The sequence below is a fragment of the Hemitrygon akajei genome, chromosome 7 (genome assembly GCF_048418815.1).
Source record: "Hemitrygon akajei chromosome 7, sHemAka1.3, whole genome shotgun sequence".
In the NCBI taxonomy this organism is placed as follows: Eukaryota; Metazoa; Chordata; class Chondrichthyes; order Myliobatiformes; family Dasyatidae; genus Hemitrygon; species Hemitrygon akajei.
The window spans coordinates 19105638-19125074 of NC_133130.1; the positions used below are offsets into that span (position 1 = coordinate 19105638).

At 45.0% G+C, this 19437-nt stretch overlaps 2 protein-coding genes and 1 pseudogene across 2 annotated transcripts; all 3 read left to right on the plus strand.

Moving 5' to 3' along the window:
- The first annotated feature begins 441 nt into the window (after positions 1–441).
- On the plus strand, positions 442–854 carry LOC140729967 (histone H2B 1/2-like). Its single transcript, XM_073050142.1, has one exon. The coding sequence runs from the start codon at positions 470–472 to the stop codon at positions 842–844; it is 375 nt and encodes a 124-aa protein (XP_072906243.1). The 5' UTR covers positions 442–469; the 3' UTR covers positions 845–854.
- Positions 855–2051: 1197 nt separating this feature from the next.
- LOC140730258 (uncharacterized) lies at positions 2052–10926 on the plus strand (annotated as a pseudogene).
- LOC140730257 (histone H2B 1/2-like) lies at positions 6485–7000 on the plus strand. Its single transcript, XM_073050443.1, has one exon. The coding sequence runs from the start codon at positions 6510–6512 to the stop codon at positions 6882–6884; it is 375 nt and encodes a 124-aa protein (XP_072906544.1). The 5' UTR covers positions 6485–6509; the 3' UTR covers positions 6885–7000.
- Positions 10927–19437: the final 8511 nt, after the last annotated feature.

A 19437-nucleotide genomic window follows, 5' to 3' on the forward strand; every position in this document is an offset into this window, starting at 1 on the left:
CTGCTGCGTCAAGAGTCCTGATGAAGGGTTTCGGTTTCGGCACGAAACGTCGGCTACCTCCCATGGAACACACACAAAATGCTGGTGTTGTTTGAATTTCCAGCATCTGCAGATTTCCTCGTGTTACCTTCCATGGATACTGCCTGGCCTCCTTAGAAATTCCAACATTTATGGTCGACCAGAGTTACGGTCGAAATGACAATAAAAGTGACTTGACTTGAACATTTGGTGTGTGCTACTGGACAGTGAGAGCTGCTTCTGGTGGAGCGGGCAATTGTGATTTGTTCCCCCTGATACCCAATCAAATGATTAATCGGTATAAATCTGAATGGCGATTCGTTTCCACAAGTAACCAATAGAAATGGTCAAGTTCCCCACCCCTTATTAGCATACCGATGTGACCGCTGTTATTTAATCCGCAGTCCGAGGGGGTTTTGCTTCTCTCAGCGTTTAAAACCCGACTGAAGAAATGCCCGAGGCGCAGAAATCCGCTCCCAAGAAGGGCGCTAAGAAAGCTTTGCCCAAACCATCGGGCAAGTCCGGCAAGAAACGCAGGAGGGTGAGGAAGGAGAGTTACTCCATCTACATCTACAAAGTGATGAAGCAGGTTCACCCCGACACCGGTATCTCCTCCAAGGCTATGAGCATCATGAACTCGTTCGTCAGCGATATCTTCGAGCGCATCGCGGGCGAGGCTTCCCGGCTGGCTCATTATAACAAGCGATCGACCATCAGCTCCCGGGAGATCCAGACTGCCGTGCGCCTGCTGCTCCCCGGGGAGCTGGCCAAGCACGCCGTGTCGGAAGGGACAAAGGCGGTGACCAAGTACACCAGCTCCAAGTGAAAAGTGCTGACAGAACAAACCGGAAACCCAACGGCTCTTTTAAGAGCCACTCACAGATTCATGAAAAGTTGCATTAATATTTGGCATCAGCCAGTGGTCGGAAGCTCGAAAATAATCCAATAATCGAAGTAAATCTGGAAATTTCTTGACCTAATTCAACTTCTATTCACGTCCACCAAATAGACTAAAATCACCTTCTCACAAACAAGAAATAATGCAGATGCTGGAAATCAAAGCAACACACACAAAACGCTGGAGGAACTCAGGCCAGGCAGCATCTATGTAAAAGAGTACAGTCGATGTTTCAGACCTAGTCCTGTCCAGGTCTCTTGGCCCGAATTGTCGACTTTTTTTTTTAACGTAAATGTTGCCTGGCCTGCTGAGTTCCTCCGGCATTTTATCTGTTGCCAACATCACTTCCTCTGAGTCCCTGTCTCGGTTATTACAAATTGCATCTCTGAAGCAGATAATTACTGATTCTAGTTTATTTGCTATTATTTTCTGTCCCGTTCTGGCGGCTTACCTGAATCCCATTTCAAAGCCAGACCCTGAACTGGTTCACGGTTCTTTCAGGCACAGATTCTGCCGATGCTGGAAATGCAGGGCAAAACATAAAAGATATATACTGGAGCTAGTCATCAGGTCAGGCAGCATCTACGCAAATTAATAATTTAATTTTATCTGTGAAATATTTTGTTAAAACTACAGGCTAAACTCCAGTCGCAGATTGAGATGAGCGATCGGTTCATAACCTGATCGGGCTCACACAATGACCGACCGCGAACAGAAGCTGTGAATCCATGTTTTTATTCTGAGCGCTTTATCGCTTGAAAGAGTTCGGTGAATTAAATGCCCAGCCAATTTATTTCAATATTACTTATGCCGATATTAAATGTGTCGGACTTTAGTAATGGGGTGAATGCGGAGACCAAGTGGGCGAAACAGATCTGAAATAATTTGATTTTAGGTTGGGTTTGAACAAAGGACTTTTTGGCGGGCTTTTTCAAATTTCAGATTTTTTTAGGAATAATCGGTTGGTTTCCGCGCTTCTGCTACTGGCTGCCTCTTGATTGGTGAATAAGGCAGCTCCTTGATTGGACTATTTCCTCTCTCCAATGAGATTAAGTGCTGTTGCGCCAATCATAAACATCTCAGTGCATTCCCCCAGAAGGTACAAGAAGGGCGAGGGCTCGAGTATTTCATCATTCTTTGTGAAAAATTAACTGAGCTTGTTGAAATGTCTGGACGAGGAAAAACCGGTGGCAAAGCTCGGTCCAAGGCCAAATCTCGCTCGTCCCGGGCCGGACTGCAGTTCCCGGTGGGCCGTGTTCACAGGCTCCTGAGAAAGGGCAACTATGCTGAGCGCGTGGGTGCCGGAGCCCCGGTCTATCTGGCTGCCGTGCTCGAGTATCTGACAGCTGAAATCCTCGAGTTGGCTGGTAACGCAGCCCGGGACAACAAGAAGACCCGCATCATCCCCAGACACCTTCAGCTGGCCGTCCGCAACGACGAGGAGCTCAACAAGCTGCTGGGAGGGGTGACCATCGCTCAGGGCGGGGTGCTGCCCAATATCCAGGCCGTGCTGTTGCCCAAGAAAACCGGCGGTGCCAGCAAGTGAAGCGACAGATTCTGACCCAGTGACCCAAAGGCTCTTTTAAGAGCCACTCACAGTGTCTGTGAAAGGGCTGTTCTGCGGTTACCGTGAGCGCAGGGGTTTAAGATCGTACACTTCATCCCTAGCAGTATGCTCGGTTGAGGTGATGGACAATGCGGAGAGAGGCGGGGGGGGGGAGGAAATAATCAGTAACTGACATAGCAGAGAGCGACCTCACATTTTCCAATTGCTTAGCCACAACAGAACTACAGCGTTCCAGATAAACCTTCTGATCCCATATTGAAGGTCGCCCAGAAACAGTACCACCTAACGCCCTGAATAACTTTAGATTTCTGCTCAATTCGACGAAAATTAAACGACAATAACCTGAAGAAAGAACAAATGCGATGACCGGAATTCTGAAATTCAACTGAAACACAGGTCAGGCAGCAAACAAGCGTCGTATGTGACAAGAACATTTCACTCCTAGATGAGTTTAATGCCTCTTATGCTCACTTTGACCCTCAAAACACGTCCAGATGACTGGGTGATGTGAACAATGAAAAGACCATTCAATGTTCATCAGTCAATATAATTTCTGACAAACCCAGTGAACTGTACTCCTTGGTCAGAGTCAGTGTGACACGGCAATCCCCATCGAGGAATAGAGTCCTTGATCTGAGTTCTTGCCGTGTGTGTGGCAGTAGCTTTCCTTGCTGGAACATCTTTTCCATCCACTTTAAAACTTGTCCACTATTACAGCACGTCTAAATATACCTGAAATTCCCTGTGAAAATGGATCAGGTGGGGCATGAGCACTTAATTATAGCTTTTCTGTTGTTCCAGGATTTTATTTTTGGCGTTACATTCCTTATGGCAGCAGCCTATTACCTGCCACCTTATACTTCTTCCTAACAGATATCCCTCTGTTCCCTACACTGTTAAGGTCCGGTCCGGAGCCCGCATTCCGGGTCTTGATCCGGCCCGCTGATTCCGGACTCCGGGTCTTGTAGCCGTCCCTCCTTGAGCCCAAATTAGTCACACCTGTGGATCATCGTGGCTTGTTGGGGCTCAAGGAGGTGCACCTGATGCCTATCGGCTGGCAGTGTATGGCTCTGGGACTGAGTGGAGTTGGGGGTTCGTCCTGTTCCTCCGGTTGCCCTGGCTTGGAGTTCCCCTCGTTGAAGACGAGTTCTTCAAGTAAGTCTGACAGTCACCCTGGACTTAGTACCCTTCCTATCCCTTTCCTCCGTCGGGCAGGCCTGGCCGGAGTGCCGTTGCCCGGCGGAGGACTCTGCCCCTTTCCATCCCTCGCTGCCAACGGGTTGTGCCTGGCAACCTACCCAGGTGCCCCGCGACCTGCTCAGGCCCCCGTGTTCCTGCCTGGGAGGTCCGGGCCCTGCCTAAGAGTTATGCGGCCTGCCCAGTGAATTCCTAGACCCTGCCTGAACTCTGGGATCCTGCCTTGCCTGCCTGAACTCAAAGACCTTCTCGGAACCCCAGCATCACCTTGAACGTCACGTCCCTCACGCACACCACGGTCTCCATGTCTTGTCTCTCGTTCAGTTGTTCCCATCCTGCCCCTAGTACTTCAGTGCCTGCATCCTGCGCTTGGGTCCAGCCTCCTTTCCCCTTATGACATGCACATCAGGAAAGAGTGGTGTTGGTCCAGATTCCTCTGCAAGCTTTGAAAGCCTTCCTTGCTGTCCACAATGCCTCCAATCTTAGTGTCATCAGAAAATTTGCTGATCCAATTTACCACATTATCATCTAGATCATTGATATAGACAACAAACAACAATGGTCCCAGCACAGATCCCTGAGGCACACCACTAGTCACAGGCCTCCAGTCTGAGAAGCAATCATCCACTACCACTCTCTGTCTTCTCCCACACAGCCAATTTCGAACCCAGTTTACATCCTCTCCATGGATACCTAGTGTCTGAACCTTCTGAACTAACCTTCCATGTGGGACCTTGTCAAAGGCCTTAAAGTCCATGTAGACAACATCCACAGCCTTTCCTTCATCTACTTTCTTGGTAACCTCCTTGAAAAACTCTACAAGATTTGTTAAACACAATGTACCACGCACAAAGCCATGCTGACTATCCTTAATCAGCCCTTAGCTGTCCAAATACTTGTATATCCGATCTGTCAGAACACCTTCCAATAATTTACCTACTACTGATGTCAGGCTCACCGGCCTGTAATTACCTGGTTTACTTTTGGAGCCTTTTTAAACAATGGAATAACATGAACTACCCTGTAATCTTCCGTGACTGAGGACATTCTAAATATTTTTGCCAGGACCCCTGCAATTTATACACTAGTCTATCTCAAGGTCCGAGGAAATATCATGTCAGGCCCAGGGATTTATCTACCTTTATTCGCTGTAAGGCAGCAAGCACCTCCTCCTCTTTGATCTCTTTATGTTCCATGACACTGCTGCTTGTTTCCCTCCCTTCCATATACACTGTGCCAGTTTCCTGAGTAAATACTGATGCAAAAAAAAACTTTGAGATCTCCCCCATCTCGTGAGGCTCCACAGATGGATGCAAGTAAGAAAATCGACAACTGCAACTTCATTGTCCAGATGTTCAAGGAAATGTTACCTGCTGTTGGCCTGTGACTGTCGGCAAACTAGAGTGGATCCAAGTCAGTCCTCGGGCAGGAGTTGTAATGTTTCATCACCAACCTCCCAAAGCGCTTCATCACAGTGGATGCAAGTGCTGTTGGAGGTAGGTTGCCACTTTTTTCTAAGGACCCGGTCAAATCGAAGTTTGCTTGAAACAGGTGGGTACCTCAGACTGCGTAAGGGAGAGGTTAAAGATACCAGGGAACCCTCCTGCCAGTTGATTAGCGCAGGCCTTTAGTACTCAGCCAGGGACCCCGTCTGTGCCAGATGCTTTCCGTGGGTTCACCCTACTGGCGGATGCACTCTGGTCGGCCTCGCACACTGAAATCACCGAGTCGTCGGAGGCTGTGAGAGTTCGTGAAGGTGTCTCCGTGTTTTGACGGTCAAAGTGAGCATAAGAGGCATTCAACTCATCTAGGAGTGAAATGTTGGCGTCACATGTGACGCTTGTTTGCTGCCTGACCTGTGTTTCACTTGAATTTCAGAATTCCGGTCATCGCATTTGTTCTTTCTTCAGGTTATTGTCGTTTAATTTTCGTCGAATTGAGCAGAAATCTAAAGTTATTCAGGGCGTTAGGTGGTACTGTTTCTGGGCGACCTTCAATATGGGATCAGAAGGTTTATCTCGAACGCTGTAGTTGTGGCTAAGCAATTGGAAAATGGCTCTGGAAAATGTGAGGTCGCTCTCTGCTATGTCAGTTACTGATCATTTCCTCCCCTCCCTGCCTCTCTCCGTATTGTCCATCACCTCAACCGAGCATACTGCTGGGGGTGAAGTGTACGATCTTGAACCCCTGCGCTCACGGTAACCGCAGAACAGCCCTTTCACAGACACTGTGAGCGGCTCTTAGAAGAGCCTTTGGGTCACTGGGTCAGAATCTGTCGCTTCACTTGCTGGCACCGCCGGTTTTCTTGGGCAACAGCACGGCCTGGATATTGGGTTTTGAATTCTCTTTCCTTTCGATATTTCTTCCTCTTTTGGGATGTATATATTCTGTCTCCGAATTGCTTCCCGAAATTCCAGTCATTGCTGCCATCATCATCCCCGCCAATGTTCTTTTCCAAAGAACAAGCCAATTCTTCTCTCATAACTCTGTAAATCCCTTTACTCCACTATAATACTGATATATCTGCCCAGCTTCTCCTGCTATGGAATATACAGGCGTGATGCGACCTGCTGAGTCACTCCAGCGTTTGCTGTACCTTAACGGGCAGAGGGAGCCGCTTCTGATTGGTGGACTAGTGAATTCGAGCATTTTTTATTTGTTCCTTCTGATATCCAATCAAAGGATTGATGAGCGAATCTTTACCCGCATCAACCAATGACAATGCTCTATGTTCACATCCCTCATTAACATACCGACGTGGGCGTTGTCTATTTAATCCGCGCTCCGAGGGGATTTTCTTCATTTCACCGTCTAGAACCGACCGCTGAAATGCCCGAGGCACAGAAATCCGCTCCCAAGAAGGGCGCCAAGAAAGCTTTGCCCAAGCCATCGGGCAAGTCCGGCAAGAAACGCAGGAGGGTGAGGAAGGAGAGTTACTCCATCTACATCTACAAAGTGATGAAGCAGGTTCACCCCGACACCGGTATCTCCTCCAAGGCCATGAGCATCATGAACTCGTTCGTCAGCGATATCTTCGAGCGCATCGCGGGCGAGGCTTCCCGGCTGGCTCATTATAACAAGCGATCGACCATCAGCTCCCGGGAGATCCAGACTGCCGTGCGCCTGCTGCTCCCCGGGGAGCTGGCCAAGCACGCCGTGTCGGAAGGGACAAAGGCGGTGACCAAGTACACCAGCTCCAAGTGAAGAGTGCTGACAGAACAAACCGGAAACCCAACGGCTCTTTTAAGAGCCACTCACAGATTCATTAAAGGAGTTACATCAATGTTTAGCCATAGAAAGAAATAAATTTCATGAGCTCATTCATATTGTTCGGTATTATCACAGGGTCTTTGTTACATTCTTCCTACTACACACACACCGAATCATCAACCCCTCTGCGTCACTTGGTCATTACAAATTGTGTATCTGAGGAGCGAATACTTGCTAATTCTGATTTAATAGCTGTGGGGAATGCGGTTTCTTAATTTATGTCCCACTTTGACAACTTAATTGAATCCCATTTCAGTGCCAGACATGAACTGGTTCACGGTTCTTTCACAGGTGTACAAAAGATTCTGCAGATGCTAGAAATGCACAGCGACACGCAAAATACTGCAGGAATTCAGTAGGGTAGGCAGCGTTCATGTAAATTTCATCTGTGAAATATTTTTTTTAAACTGCAGGCTAAACTCCAGTCGCAGTCTGAGAAGAGCGATCGGTTCATAACCTGATCGGGCTCACACAATGACCGACCGCGAACAGAAGCTGTGAATCGATGTTTTTATTCTGAGCGTTTTATCACTTGAAAGAGTTCAGCGAATTCAATGCCCAGACACGTTCTCTATTAACTTACACTTGTGTAAAATATGTAGGACTTTAGTGAATGAGGTGAAACGTGGACAAACACACTTGTAATAATTTGCTTTTAGGTTGAGTTTGAACAAAAGACTTTTTGGCGGGCTTTTTCAAATTTCAATTTTCATTTTTTTTAGGATATAAACGGTTAGTTTCCGCGCTTCTGCAGTTGCTGCCTCGTCATTGGTGAATTAGATTATTCTCTCCAATGAGATTAACCGTGGTTGCACCAATCATAAACATTTCACTGCATTCCCCCAAAAGCTACAAGAAGGGCGAGGGCTGGCCTATTTCATCATTCTCTGTTAAGTAATTGCTGAGATTGTGAAAATGACTGGACGAGGAAAAACCGGTGGCAAAGCTCGGTCCAAGGCCAAATCTCGCTCGTCCCGGGCCGGACTGCAGTTCCCGGTGGGCCGTGTTCACAGGCTCCTGAGAAAGGGCAACTATGCCGAGCGTGTGGGTGCCGGAGCCCCGGTCTATCTGGCTGCCGTGCTCGAGTATCTGACAGCTGAAATCCTCGAGTTGGCTGGTAACGCAGCCCGGGACAACAAGAAGACCCGCATCATCCCCAGACACCTTCAGCTGGCCGTCCGCAACGACGAGGAGCTCAACAAGCTGCTGGGAGGGGTGACCATCGCTCAGGGCGGGGTGCTGCCCAATATCCAGGCCGTGCTGTTGCCCAAGAAAACCGGCGGTGCCAGCAAGTGAAGCGACAGATTCTGACCCAGTGACCCAAAGGCTCTTTTAAGAGCCGCTCACAGTGTCTGTGAAAGGGCTGTTCTGCGGTTACCGTGAGCGCGGGGGAAGTGGCTCGGGCGCAGATCAGATTTTAAAATGATTATTGCAGGGTGCATTGAAATATCTTGCTGGCGTGTTCATGAGGGATATTTTCGAGAGCATTGCGGGCGATTATTTCCACTCGGTTCGGGATATCCAGGGACAAAGGCAGAAACCAAGTCCAGGTACTCCAACTGCGTGAGGAGTGCTGACGAAACCTAAAACACGAGGGCACTTAGATTCATTATAAAGAGTTCCATTAATATTTAGGAATTGGTTTGAAGTAAATCTCAAAATCTTCATGGATTTATACGAATTCTATCTATGTTAATCGGTCCAGTGCTCGGCATAATTCCGAGGTCTTGGTTATTTACATTCTTCCTCCCGTACACACATGGAAACATCACCCCCCCCCCCTTCGCGTCACTGTCTCGGTAATTGCAAATGGTATCTCTGTGAAGTGGGTATTTGCTTTTTCTAGTTTAATCGCTGTGGGAATGTAATTTATTAACTTCTGTCCCATTTTGGCATTCTGAATTCCATTTCAAAGAAGACCTGAACTGGTTCACGATTATTTCACAGCTACACAAGAGATTCGGCCGATGCTGGAAATCACAGAAAATGCTGGAGGAATTCAGCAGGTCGGGCATCATCTATGGAAATGAAGAATTTCATTTCATCTGTAAGATAATTTGTTAAACTCCAGTCGCGTTCTGGGGTGAGCAGCCCGGTTCACAAAATTACCTACCCCCCAAACGGAAGCGAATTCCACTCCCCACCCCCCTTCCCCCGATTCTTTATCAGTTTGAAAAGGATCGAGGAATTAATCTCTCAGGCACTGTTTCAATATTAGCTATTCCTATATTAAATGTGTCGGACTTTAGTAATAAGGTGAATGCCGAGTCCAAATGGACAAACAGATCTGGAATAATTTGAATTTTAGTTTAGGTTTGAACAAAGGATTCTTGCCATGCTGTTTCAAATCGCAGTTTGGCGGATAGGTTCCGCGCTGCTGCTGTTGCTGGCAGCTCCCTGATTGGATTATTGCCGGCGGGTTAATGAGGCCCACAGTAGGGTCTTCCACCAACTGTCGGCGTTGAATGCCCGACCCAAATCGTGTCTGTTGTAGCGCATAAAGCTTAATATCCGGCATTGATTTCGGGGCGTGGGGTGGGGGCTGCCGAGATACCGCTATGCGTGACTGGCCGCCGGACTTCAGCCAGTCCCAGGAGCCATTTCAATCTTGCATTGATCCGCGCTGTGTACTTCACAAAATGCTAGAGGAACTCAGCAGACCAGGCAACATTCATTCAACAGAGTAAACAGTCGACGTTTCTTCACAGAACCATAAAACATTACGGCACAGAAACAGGCCCTTCGGCCCTTCTTGGCTGAGCCGAAACTAGTCCCACTGACCTGAACCTGGACCATATCCCTCCATACCCCTCTCATCCATGTACCTGTCCAAGTTTTTCTTAAATGTTAAGAGTGAGGCCGCATTTACCACTTCATCTGGCAGCTCATTCCACACTCCCACCACTCGCTGTGTGAAGAAGCACCCCCCAATGTTCCCGTTAAACTTTTCCCCCTTCAACCTTAACCCATGCCTTCTGTTTTTTTTCTCCCCTAGCCTCAGTGGAAAAAGCCTGCTTGCATTCACTCTATCTATACCCATCATAATTTTATATACCTCTATCAAATCTCCCCTCATTCTTCTACACTCCAGGGAATAAAGTCCTAATCTATTCAACCCTTCTCCGTAACTCAGTTTCACAAGTCCCAGCAAAATCTTTGTAAACCTTCTCTACACTCTTTTAACCTTATTACCGGTAATATCCTTCTGTAATTAGGTGACCAAAACAGCTTACAATACTCCAAATTCAGCCTCACCATAACATTCCAACTCTTATACTCAATACTTCGATTTATAAAAGCCAATGTACCAAAAGCTCTCTTTACGACCCTATCTACCACTTTTAGGGAATTATGTATCTGTACTCCCAGATCCCTCTGTTCTACTCCACTCCTCAGTGTTCTACCATTTACCTTGTATGTTTTACCTTGGTTTCTCCTTCCAAAGTGCAATACCTCACACTTGTCTGCATTAAACTCCATCTGCCATTTGTCAGCCCACTTTTCCAGCTGGTCCAAATTCCTCTGCAAGCTTTAAATACCTTCCTCACTGTCCACTACATCTCCAATCTTTGTATCATCAGCAAATTTATCACATTATCATCCAGATCATTGATATAGATGACAAATAACAATGGACCCAGCACTGATCCCTGTGGCACACCACTAGTCACAGGCCTTCACTCAGAGAAGCAATCCTCCACTACCACTCTCTATCTTCTCCCATCGAGTCAATGTCTAATCCAATTTACTACCTCACCATGTATACCTAGTGACTGAATCTTCCTAACTAGCCTCCCATGCGGGACCTTGTCAAAGGCCTTACTGAAGTCCATGTAGACAGCATCCACTGCCTTCCCTTCATCCACTTTCCTGGTAAACTCCTCAAAAAACTCTAATAGATTGGTTAAACATGACCTACCATGCACAAAGCTGTGTTGACTCTCCCTAATAAGTCCCTGTCTATCCAAATACTAGTAGATCCTATCTCTTAGTACTCCTTCCAATAATTTACCTACTACCGACGTCAAACTTACTGGCTTATAGTTTCCCAGATTTCTTTTACAGCCTTTATTAAACAATGGAACAACATGAGCTATCCTCCAGCACCTCACCTGTAGATACCAACATTTTAAATATAACTGCCAGGGCCCCTGCAATTTCAACAATAGTCTCCTTCAAGGTCCAAGGGAACACCCTGGCAGGTCCTGGGGATTTATTTACTCTGATTTGCCTCAAGACAGCAAGCACCTTCTCCTCTTCAATCTGTATAGGTTCCATGACCTCACTACTTGTTTGCCTTATTTCCATAGACTCCATACCAGTTTCCTTAGTAAATAGAGATGCAGAAAAAAACCATTTAAGATCTCCCCCATTTCTTTTGGTTCCATACATAGCCAACCACTCTGATCTTCAAGAGGACCAATTTTATCAATTACTATCCTTTTGCTCCTAATATACCTGTAGAAGCTCTTAGGATTATTCTTCACCTTGACTGCCAAAGTAACCTCATGTCTTCATCTGGATTCTGGAGGTGTCCTGTACTGTGTGTGGGATGTGAGAAGTCTGTGAGACCTCCTGCCTCCCTGATAAACACATCTGCACAAGGTGCACTGGTCCTTCAACTCATACAGGAGAATGAAATGATAGGAGCTACAAGGAGGTAGTCACCCCTAGATTGCTGGAGACTCTCAGCCGGTCCAGAGTATATGTGTGACTGTTCCCCTTTTGACGATACTATTGAGTGGGGTGACCTATGGGGGTGGGTTGTGCGGAGGGAGCCAGAATGACCGGGTCTCTGGTGCTGTGGCTCAGAGGAGCAGAGAAGTAAAGAGGACAGGAGATTCCATAGTCAGACAAACAGCGATGAGATTCTGTGGGCGCAATAGAGATATCCAGGTGGTATGTTGCCTCACAGGTGCCAGGGTCAGGGATGTCTCAGATCAGGTCCATGCCTTTTCAAAGGCAAGGGTCAACAGCCAGAGGTGTTGGTGCCTATTGGCACCAATTAAATAGGTGGACAATGTGAGGAAGTCCTTAAGATAGATTTTAGGGAGCTAGGTAGAAAGCTGAAACTCAGGATAGTGTTCTCTGGATTGTTGTCGTCCGTACCACATGCCAGTGAGGATGGTTTGGCAAGTGAATGTGTGACTGAGGAACTGGTGCAGGGGGCAGGGGTTCAGATTTGTGGATCATTGAGATCGCTTCTGGGTAAGGTACAACCTGTACAAAAGGGGTGGGTTAGACCTGACAGCAAGGGAGCCCAGTATCCTTGTGAGCAGGTTTCCAAAAGTTGTTTCGCAGGTTTTAAGCTATTTTAGTAAGGGGATGGAAACTAGAGTGATAGTGCTGAGAACGAGGTAGTTGGTTTGCAAACAAAGGCAATGTACAGTGAGACTACTAGCAAGGAGAGGCTGATGTTAAGGAAAATTTGCAGTCGATAGGATGAAGAAGGTGACAAAATTGAACAGGGTGAATACAGGACTGAGAGTGTTATATATGAATGCGCACCGTGTAACGAATCAGGTATATGAACTTGCAGCACAGTTACAGATTGGCATGTATGATGTAGGCATCACTGAATAGTGGCTGAAAGAAGACTGTAGTTGGGAGCTTACCATCCCAGGATACATTTTGGATTAAAAGAGCTGGCAGATAGGCAGAAATGTTACTGTTGCTCTGTTGGTAAAAATGGTATCAAATCATTAGAAAGTGGACATATAGGGTCAGAAGGTATTGAATTGTTGTGGGTAAAATTAAGAGTTGCAAGTGTAAAAAAAATCATGATGAGAGTTATGTACAGTCTACAAATTACAACGGGAGATAGAAAATACATGCCAAAAGGGCAACATTACAATAGTCACGGGGGATTTCAATTTTCAGATGGATTGGGAAAATCAGGTTGGTGCTGGTTTCCAAGAGGGGGAATTTCTAGAATGCCTACACGATGCCTTTTTACAGCAGCTTGTAGTTGATCTCACTAGGGGATTGGCTATTCTGGATTGGGTGTTGGGCAATGAACCAGAATTGATTAGAGCTTAAGGTAAAAAAAACCCCTAGGGGCAGGTGATCATAGTAGGCAAATTCACCCCGAAATTTGAGTGGAAGCTAATGTTCCATACCCCGTGGGTATCTTGTGACTGTCTTGTGACCATGATGTAATTGAGTATCTGGTGAGCATGATGTAATGGTCTTGTGATGGTGGGGTGATGTAATTTCCCGCCAGTGTGAAGTCACATGGTGACATGTTCTCAACAGGTATAAAACTGGAAAGCCCGCTGTGACGCAGGAGTTTTTGTGTTGAGACACCATTTAAGACGTCAGTTACTCCGTTGTGCTGCGTATTTGGTTTCATGACACAGTTTCGTTTCAAAGTGAAGTTTTAATTTCTACTGCAAGGTACATAATCGGTGTGCTGGCAGTTTTTAAAATCACTGCCAGTTATGTTTGATGTATCTTCAATTTAATTTTAAAATCGAAGTATTGGAGAGCAAAGATTTTATCGAAGTACGGGAATCCGAAGGATCGAGTAAAGTTCGGCAGTTTAACACGGGATCGACCTTATTGGATCTTCGTTCAGGGAAATAGTAACCTGCATCTGAGATAACCCCTGACTGTAAGAGCAGAAAGGGTTGTGCAATGTTATTCACCAAGGAAAAGGTCAGTTCCTTTAAGCTGTTTTTATTTCCTTCATCTTGAGTCTTTCATGCAAGGCATATTTCGGCTGGGATCACAGTAACATCACATTGTCGAGGAATTCATTACTTCAGGAAAGTCTCTCCTAATTGACTGTATAAATCATTTGGACTTTAGCATTTACCACTTTAAGAACTGTGTTAACATTTATCGCTTTAAGAACTGTTCGAGTTGCTGTATAGCAGTTACCTTCTGGTTAAGTTAGTCTTTTGTTTACTTTTCATTTTTGTTGAGCGGAGTTAAATAAATGTTTATTTGTTTATTAAAAAAACCTGTCTCAATTCTATATTCAATTGTTGCAGGAGACTTACCGTAACACTAAAGTCAGAACTATCAGTATTATAGTGGAGTAACACTGCCAGGGATGACAATAGAGCAGCAATGGCTGGAATTTCTGGAAGCAATTCAGAAGGCACAGGATATCCCAAAGAGGAAGAAGTATTCTAAAGGCAGGATGACACAACCGTGGCTAACAAGAGAAGTCAATGCCAACATCAAAGCCAAAGAGAGGGCATATAATAGAGAAAAAATTAGTATGAAGTTCGAGTATTGGGAACCTTTTAAAAAAACAACTGAAGGCAAGTCAAATGTAATTAGGAAGGAAAAGATGGAATATGAAAGTAAGCTAGCCAATAATATTAAAGAAGATACCAATACATTCCTCAGATTCATTAAGTGTAAAAGAGAGGCAAAATTTGGACCATTGGAAAATTATGCTGAGAGGGAGTAATGGGGGACAAGGAAATGGTTGACAAACTGAATAAGTATTTTGCATTAGTCTTCATTGTGGAAGACATAGTGTGGTGAAAGTTCAAGAGTGTCAGGGCTGAAAAGTGCCACAACAACCTCTCACTCAATGTCAGCAAAACCAAAGGGATGATTGTTGACTTCAGGAGAAAGAAATTGGAAGTCCACGAGCCAATCTTCATCAGGTAATCAGAGGAGGAGAGGATCAGCAGCTTTAAATTCCTCACCGTTATCGTATCAGCATAGTTTGGAAACGCCAATGCCCTTGAGCGGAAAAGCCGACAAAATTTACTGGATATGGATGGCTCAGTCCTTCACAGGTAAATATCTCCCCACTGCTGAGCACATTTATAAGGAATCCTGTCACAGGAAAGCAGCATCGATCATCAGGGACCCCCAACATCCAGGCCATGCTCTCTTCTCGCTGCTGTTATCAGGGAGAAAGTACAGGAGCCTCAGGACTCTCACCATGTGGTTCTGGAACAGTTATTACCCCTCAACCATCAGGCTCTTAAACCAAAGAGAATATTACACTTTTAAGGACTCCACAGCTCATGTTCTCAATACTTATTGCTTATTTATTAATAATTTTTCTCTTTTTTTTGTTTTTACGTTGGTGCATTTTGTCTATTAGTTGTGTGCATTTTCATTGATTCCACTGTGTTTCTTTGTAATTACTGTGAATGCCTACAGGAAAATGAGTCTCAAGGTAAGTACATGATGATGCAAATTTACTTTGGCAAGAAATTAAAATAAATAATAGAATAAACATTAATGAATAAACAATTGAATAAATGAAAAACTATACACAAACGCAGACTGACCAGCAACTATTGTGCAAAAGAAGACATCTGTACAAATACAAAATAAAACATAATAAATAAACATAATTTTCTTTATATCTATTTTACTTTTCTGTCTCTTAAAGCATGGATGACTGGAATTACTGCCCTTTTCCTTCCTGGTGCCAAATTCCAACTCCATTCCCCAGCAGCAAACTTGACATTGAAATGCCCACGTGAAGACCTTGTGCACAGTGACTGCCTGCTGCAGATCTTTTAGTTGAAAGCTCACTCTGTCCCGCCTCCCAGGCTGCAGACAGGGTGTGATGTGACGCACCGCCACTTTGTGCAGCCTGTTGTGTGCTGTCATCACTGCCGTTGTTCCCGTGGCAATGAGCTGGTGCAGCCTTGGGCAGCAGCGAGGCGATGTAATGGGCTTCCGTGGTTTGCAGGTTGATGGGGAAGAGAGCGACTGGATCAGATGAGCCGCACTTTGCTCTGTGCCAATGCCATGTGGATGTGTGAGAGGACTGGTGGGACTGACTACAACTCCACTGTGGGCATTAGCTTCTTCTCTTCTTGCTTCCCACCTGGGGAACAGTACCTACTGCACCAGTTCCCCGCCTCAGGATTAATCCCACCCTTAGCCTCGCATCCGCCCTTGTTTCTCAACCACTCACTCTTTGTGTAACCTCCACCCGCCCTGGTAAACTCTCACAGTTCTGCTCTTCTCCCTCTGTGGCCTGTTTTGTATACTCACATTACTTTATTTGTCTCATGGCCTGTGACCAGACATGCTGCTGGGGAAGGTTTTGTGTTTGTCAAATACATTGATAAGTTGGATGAGAATATATGTAAGGCGATTACTGAATTTGCAGATGACACCAAAATTGAAGGTATAGTGGACAGTGAAGGAGGTTGTCCAGTTACAATCGGACATACATCCACTGCAAAAGTAAGCAAGGAAGTGACAGTTGTAATTTAATTCAGACAAATGCCAAATATTGCATTTTGGTCAGTTAAACCAGGGTGCACAGTAAGTGGCAGGGCCCTGGAGATCATGGCAGAGTAGCAGGTCCTCTGGGTAGTATTCCAGAAAGTAGTGAAGAGAGTGCTTGACTTCATTAGTCAGGCCAGTAAGTGCGGGAGTCAGGATGCAATGTTACAACTGTACAAGACATTGGCAAGATTGCACTTGGGGTATTGTGGACAGGGTGATGTAGCTGGAGAGATTCTCAAAGATGTTACTCTGGAACTGGAGGGCTTGAGTTACAAGGAGAGGTTAGGTCTGTTTCTCCAGAGCACAGGGTTTAAAGAGGTATGTTAAATCATGGATAGATAAACATAGATAAATATGAATTCCTCTGTAGCCTCTTAATCTGTAACCTCCTCCAGTCCCTGTGACCCTCTGAAATGCCTGCTCTGCTACATTTCTGGCTGTGTTTGAATCCTCACTTCCTGTTTTAGATTGGAGCACTGTGCTCTGTCGTTTCCCGTATGCATTGTGTGCAGGGTTATTGTGGAGGGTTCTGGTCATCCAGCAACAGGAACTCTGCGATGTAGCTGGAGAGGGTGCAGGAAACATTCTCAAAGATGTTACTAAGACTGGAGAGCTTGTGTTACAAGGGGAGACTGGATAGGCTGGGACTGTTTGTTCTGGAGGACAGGAAGATGACAGCAGATTTAAAGACATATATGAAATCATGAGGGACTCTTTAAATCCCTCTGTAGCCTCATGCTGTGTAAATTCCTCCTGTCCCTCTGAACGATTCACAAGCATGTGAGTGCTACTGGAGGGTTTGACCTATAAGGGGAGATTGGATAGGCTGAGATTGTTTTCTCTGGAGTGTAGCAGGCTGAGGGGTGACCTTAGTACGGTTTATAAAGCCATGAGGAGTGTAGATAGAGTGGATGGCCATAGTCCTTTTCCCCCAGGGTAGGGAAGTCCATAGGTAAATGGCATAAATTTATTGTGAGCTGATAATTATTTAACACAACCTGAGGGGCAATTTAGCACTCTGAATATTTCATGTATGTGGAATAACTTGCCAGAGAATGCTGTAGATACGGGTATATTTACAATATTTAAAAGACATTGTGATAAGAAAGCTTGAGAGAGATTTGGGCCTAATGCAGGTAGCTGGGTCTAGTTCAGCCGTGCATCTGGTTGATAGGGATGAGTTGGGCCTATTTCAATGCTGTATAAATCAGTGACTCTATCTTGGGAAGTTAAAGCAGGACAGGGTGGGATAGAGAATGACAAGGTCCTGGAGAGTGTTTCTGAACAGAGATCTCACCATCACCACTCTGGCACACTTATTCCAATGCTAATTATTATTTGTTTGAGAAATTTACCCCTCATACAAAAGGTTCAGAGAGCTAAGTAATATCTGAGATTTAGAAGATTATAAGGCTGCTAGGAAGGAGCTTAAGAAGGACATTAGGAGACCCAGAAGGGGCCATGAGAGGGCCTTGGTGGACAGAATTAAGGAAAACCCCAAGGTATTCTACAAGTATGTGAAGAGCAAGAGGATAAGATGTGAAAGAATAGGACCTATCCCAGGAAATTATAGACCAGTGAGTCTTACCTCAGTGGTTGGTAAGTTGATGGAGAAGATCCTGAGAGGCAGGATTTATGAACATTTGGGGAGGTATAATATAATTAGGAGTAGTCAGCATGGCTTTGTAAAGGGCTGGTCGTGCCCTTGATTGAATTTTTTGAGGCTGTGACTAAACACATTGATGAAGGAAGAGCAGTAGATGTAGTGTATATGGATTTCAGCAAGGCATTTGATGGTACCCCATGCAAGGCTTATTGAGAAAGTAAGGAGGCATGGGATCCAAGGGGATATTGCTTTGTGGATCCAGAACTGGCTTGCCCACAGAAGGCAAAGAGTGGTTGTAGATGGATCATATTCTGCATGGAGGTTGGTGACCAGTGGGATTACAGCGAGACATCGATAGGATGCAAAACTGGGCTGAGAAATGGCAGATGGAGTTCAACCCACATAACCCAGATCAAGGACTCTACAACTCATGTTCTCAGTACCTATCTATTATTTGTTTATCTTATTTTTGTATTTGCACAAATTATTGGCATTTACACATTAGTTCGTTTGTCCATCTGTGTGGAATTTTTTTTCAAGTACTATATATAGTTTCTTTGTACTTACTGTGAATGCCCACAAGGCTTTTTTTTAAAACACAACTAGAATGTTACAGAAAACACAGGGACAGTGAACAAAAGATGATCAGGAGTATAAACCTCCAATCTTTCTTCCCCCCCCCCCCCCCGACCACCACCCTCACAAACACACATCACTAGCAAACCTTCCTACATGGATATTGGTTCCTGTTATACTTTGTAACTTCAAAACATTAAACTAATTCAAACGAAATGGATGTCGAATTTGAGTTTACTTTAAGTGACGTGATCATGTGTCACGTGATAGCATAGTGACATATGTAATTCACATATTTATACATATAACAATATTGGATTATTTAAATGACCAAGAATGCTTAATAAACCAATCTATATATACACAAAATGCTCTCCAGCATTGTTATCCACTCTCACCTCTCTTTTACACTTAATGTATCTGAAGAAACTTTTGGTATCCACTTTAATATTACTTGCTAGCTTACTTTCATATTCCATCTTAACCTCCTTAATGACTATTTTAGTTGGCTTCTGTTGGCTTTTAAAAGATTCCTAATCCTCTAACTTCCCAACAATCTTTGCTCTATTATATGTCCCCTCTTTGGCTTTTATGTTGGCTTTGACTTCTCTTGCTAGACATGGTTGAGTCATCTTTCCTTTAGAATACCTTTTTCTCGTTGGGGTGTATATATCCTGAGGCATTTGAATAGTTTCCAGAAATTCCAGCCGTTGTTGTTCTGCCATCATCCCTGCCAGTGTTCTTTTCCAATCAATTCTGGCCAGCTCCTCGCTCATGCCTCTTTACTCCACTGTTATGACCACTTTCTCACAAGGATTCTTTTACCTTAAGCTCACCAATCAATTCTGGTTCAACGCACAACACCCAGTCCAAAATAGTTGATACTCTAGTGAGATCACCCACGAGCTGCTCTAAAAAAGTCATCTCATGGGCTCTCTAGAAATCCCCCTTCATGTAATGCAGCACCAACCTGATTTTCCAAGTTTACCTGCATATTGGTCCAACATGAATATTGGAACATCGCCCTTTTTGCATGCATTTTTTAATCTCCTGTTGTAATTTGAATGCCACATCCTTACTATT

What these genes read in the sequence shown, in the direction of transcription:
- LOC140729967 (XM_073050142.1), top strand. Translation starts at nt 470, where the DNA reads ATGCCCGAGGCGCAGAAATCCGCTCCCAAGAAGGGCGCTAAGAAAGCT.
- LOC140730257 (XM_073050443.1), top strand. Translation starts at nt 6,510, where the DNA reads ATGCCCGAGGCACAGAAATCCGCTCCCAAGAAGGGCGCCAAGAAAGCT.